The 4,403-nt window shown below is 32.2% G+C and overlaps 1 protein-coding gene across 1 annotated transcript; it reads left to right on the top strand.

The window, feature by feature from the left end:
• The first annotated feature begins 403 nt into the window (after positions 1-403).
• On the top strand, positions 404-3,638 carry LOC104232986 (uncharacterized). Its single transcript, XM_070156211.1, has 4 exons — positions 404-567; positions 655-876; positions 2,215-2,391; positions 3,252-3,638. Exons 1-4 carry the CDS (start codon positions 562-564, stop codon positions 3,303-3,305), a joined length of 459 nt encoding a protein of 152 aa, XP_070012312.1. The 5' UTR covers positions 404-561; the 3' UTR covers positions 3,306-3,638.
• The last annotated feature ends 765 nt before the right edge of the window (positions 3,639-4,403 follow it).

Here is a 4,403-nt window from a genome sequence, read left to right as displayed (position 1 = left end):
ACTGGCTTACGGTAGTAGTCGGCTGACCCTTTCTGTCGAGTTCTTCAGATCCATCAGAGAATACCAAGAGAAAGGCTTCTTTGCCCGAACCTTTGTGTCAAAATCCCTCGGCTCCACCCCCGCATCCGTAAGGTACTCAATGATAGTATTGGGATACGAGTAGGAGGAAATAATCTACAACCTTGAGTACTATGAGAGAATTAAATTCCTTAAGAAAACACTGAAATTCAGTAGACTCGGATTAAATTCTATTTTTGTTTTTCATTTTTGTTTATACATTATTTTATATTCTCAAGAATTATTTTACAAATACAATATACTAACAACTACAAGTATTTAGTGCCCCACTGCTCAACCCTCCATTCCTTTACCTATAAAAACCCAACAACAACAGTCACTCGTCCCACAAAGCAACCCCATTTTAGGCCCCTTTTAAAAGAACCCTACCGTAATACCACAAAACCTTAGTCCTAGTTGATTTAAAGCAAGGAAACAAACAAAAAGATTGCAACTCTGAACTCCATTGTGAGGTCAATCTCCAAGATTCTTGCTGAGGCCAAAATGCAAGTAAGCTCTCATCTCCAGTTAATGTTTCTTTATTGGTTAACTTCATGAGTTGATTTTGTTTGTGATTTGTGTTTTTTTTCTTAACAGGGGAGCAATTATTACTTCATGAGGAGGAGCCATGTTCCAGCATTTGGTAGCTGGGACTGTAACGATGATTCCCCAATTCCATTCACACAGTGCTTTGAATCAGCTAGACAAGCGGATTTGCTTCGATACAGCTACTCTCAAGACCGTGATTTATACGTCGCCGGCGATCTTTACCAGAATGATACTGTAACTCCGAGCATGATCGTCCTTCCTCGTCGTAAGGTAATTACTACGAGTATTAATTAATTATGTTAAGCCTCTATTGTCCTTTACCTCCATTTTAAGACGTGTAGTAATTTAAGGAGGGAACAGTTTTTGGTGTGTAGTTAATCAGAGAGTTGAAAACGAGGCAGAACATGTGAAAGCATTAAATGATTTTGGTTTTGCTACTTTATACGCATGTCAAGTACTCTTCATTAGTGATGAAGTTCCTCATCTTTTAAGAATTTACGCTCTTTCAATTTAATTCCAGGCACAACAATATTTTTTCTATATTTAGAACTAAGCGGCCAAAAAATTACTTATTTTGAAAAGTACTTTTTTGTTTAATAGTGTTTAACGAAAAAAGTACTTTTGAGAATTACTTTTTTGCAAAATTTGATAAGCAAATTGTGTTTGGCTAATCTTTTTAAAAAGTACTTCTGAATATCAAAATACTATAAAGGACAGTAAAAGTTTGTTTACAATTAACATTATTTAAAAAAAAATTATTTATAAAATAATTTAACTAATTTTTTATTTTTATGTAATTTGAATATAAAATATAAGTATATAAAAGCAATAATATTGGTAGGTTCATATATGCTTACAAGTTACGTGTACGAAAAATACTAATTCTTGAGAAAATAACAAATTAGGTAGTATTGTATTATGTCAATTATATCATATATATATGCATGCAACAAAAGTACAAATAAACTACAATCTGGAGATCGTATAATGTTAATATATTATAAAAGAAAAAAATTATACTTTATGAAGAAAGTGTTTGAATCTAGTGATTAACCTTGTTATTTCAAAGAATAATAGGAGACGAAGAAAAAAAGAAACAACAAAAGAGAATGGAAAAATATGTTTATATTAGAAAATTTATTCCAAATAAAAATAAGAGAAGAAGAATAAAAATATTATAAAAATAGAAACGAAAAGAAAAGATGGTAGAGATAAAATAAAATAAAAAAAATAAAAAAGTAAAGGTTGAATTAATACTGGATAATTTAGGAAATATAATTATATGGTACAGATATTTTGTCTTGAAAATATTATTTTTCTACTTTTGCTTGTTCTTTCTAGAAGAAGTTAGAATTTGTGGCTCTTTTCCAAAAGCAAAAAAAATAATTTTGCTATTTTGACCAAATAATAACTCATATTTCCAAATAAGTACTTTTTTTAATTTAAAAAAAAAAAAAACGTTTTGACCTCCCTATCTTGGCCAAACAGAATATTAATAAGTTCATTTGAAGCATTTAACGACCTAGCTCTGTTGACCATGGGGTTGTGATTCTTTTTTGGGATATTATTGCCTTTGTGTTACAGTAAACATGTTTTTTTGTTAAACAGATGAAAGCAAGTAATGAAGCAGTTGGAAAAGCAGGAAAGGACACGTGGGTGGTGTGTGACTATGAGTATGATGTGAAAGAAGCAGCAACTCCATCACCGCCACCGCCTAAAAGGGGCGCTGTAGATGAAGATCTCTACAAGATTTCCCCTGAACTGCTCTACGCTAAGCCTAAAAGGGTACCCCATTCTTCTCCTTAGTCACTTTTTTAATTTGTTTTATCATTCCGTTTTATTCACTTTTTCCCCCATCACGTCCCATAGTTAAAGGGACATGTCCCTATGTATTTGACCGACAAAGTGAAAATGATCGCCTTTTTTTTAACTTGTTTGGCCAAACTTCTAAAATTTGTTTATTTTGAGAAGTATTTTTTTGAAAGTAATTTTTAAAAAAGTATTTTTAGTAAAATTTAATTTGTATTTGGCTAATTAATTTAAAAAGCGTTTTTGAATATCAATTAGTGTTTGATCAAATTTTTAAAAAGTGTTTTTTAAAAAACTGCTTCTAGGAAGAAACTATTTTTTTTGCTTCTACACAAAGCACTTGTTTTCTTTTAAAAAGCTTGACCAAATACCTCAATTTTTTTAAGAAAAATACTTTTGACCAAGAAAAAAGCCTGGCCAAACAGGCTATGAATCTTTTTCTTCTTTTCACTTTTAAAGTTTTAATTAATGAATGGAAGTTGAAGCCAATTCCTTCACTAATAGAATTTAGCCCCATTTGAAATTTTGAATAGTAAATTCTGCCGCTAGTAATTTGTAGTCTTTTAGCTTCTCCTTTTTGTGTGTGTATACGAAATACAGATAAATGTAATTCTTCTTATACGCAAATTTACATTCATGTTGCAGTACACATGAGATATCCAAAAGAGCTAGCAATTATTGTCATTTTATAAAGAATATTAAAAAAAAAAAAAAATTTGAGTGTCCTAAGAATATATATGTTACTTATCGTATTTAACATTATCTAGTATGCGATACCTTTAGACTTTCTTTTGCTAACCTTTTTCTTTTTATGTTGTTTTCCTAACTCTTTGTAGAAAGGCATTAGGGGTTTCTTCTCAAGCTGCTTACTGCCTATTTGTGCTTCTTGATCTTGAAGAAGCTCAAAGCTTGCAAACAGAGATGGATTCAGGATTTTCAGAGGATGGGTTCACCATTACTTTTTTTTAAAAAATTAAATCAAAAGGTTGATAGGGGATTTGATCCCCTGACCTTAGGCTATTGGAAATAAGAGACCAAAACCAGTGCACCACTTGGTCTCTTTTAACCATGGGTTCCATCAAGTATATATATCTATTTTTGCCAAATTATGAACATCATATCTATACTTTAACCCGAGGACCACGGGTTCACGTGAACCATGTTTTACATGGTAGATCCGCCCCTGCTTGCAAACAAAAGAAGATTCAAAACATATTGTAGGACTACTTGTTTCATATTGAATGGTGGTTTCGTTGTCTATAATATAAAATTGGAGAAATTCAAAAATAGTTAGATTTACAACTGGTCATTCAAAAATAGTCGAGTTTTAAAAGTAATCGAAATTTAGTCACTTTTCATGTAAAGATAAATCTGAGCGAAAACACTGTTCAAAACCCGAAAAATACGCCAGTATATTATGCTGGAGTTCCAGCATAAGTATACTTGCTGAAACTCCAGTATATTATGCTGGAGTTCCAGGATAAGTATGCTGAAACTCTAGCATAATATGATGGAGTTCCAGCATAAGTATACTAGAACTCCAGCATAATATACTGGAGTTTCAGCAAGTATACCGGTCCAGCATAATATACTGGAGTTTGGAGCACCAGTGCTCCAGTCTTCAGTATATTATACTTGAGGCAGCAAAGTATACCGGTCCAGCATAATATGCTGGAGTTCATACACAGGTGCACCGAACTCCAGTATATTATGCTGGACGGTCTCTGTTGCAGCAAAATAGTGGCTATTTTTCATTGACTTGGTAAACGGTGGCTATTTTTGAATGATCAGTCCAAAAACTGGCTATACCGTACTACTTTTACATATAAAATTAGTATTTTCTTGGATTTTTTTTACCAGTAGTATAAAGTAGCCCAAAAACAGATAGAATGTTGGCCAACCCAAAAAGATAAATATCCATCATTATCTTATGATTATCACTGCGAAGCCTTCTCTCTAGTAGAGTTCGGAACCTTTTTGTTGTCTTT

Source organism: Nicotiana sylvestris, chromosome 9 (genome assembly GCF_000393655.2).
Source record: "Nicotiana sylvestris chromosome 9, ASM39365v2, whole genome shotgun sequence".
Taxonomy (NCBI): Eukaryota; Viridiplantae; Streptophyta; class Magnoliopsida; order Solanales; family Solanaceae; genus Nicotiana; species Nicotiana sylvestris.
This window is presented reverse-complemented; position numbering and strand designations above follow the sequence as displayed.

What these genes read in the sequence shown, in the direction of transcription:
- LOC104232986 (XM_070156211.1), top strand. An exon ending in TCGTCCTTCCTCGTCGTAAG is followed by an intron (nt 877 to 2,214) that starts GTAATTACTACG and finishes TTTGTTAAACAG; the next exon opens with ATGAAAGCAAGTAATGAAGC. An exon ending in TCTACGCTAAGCCTAAAAGG is followed by an intron (nt 2,392 to 3,251) that starts GTACCCCATTCT and finishes AACTCTTTGTAG; the next exon opens with AAAGGCATTAGGGGTTTCTT.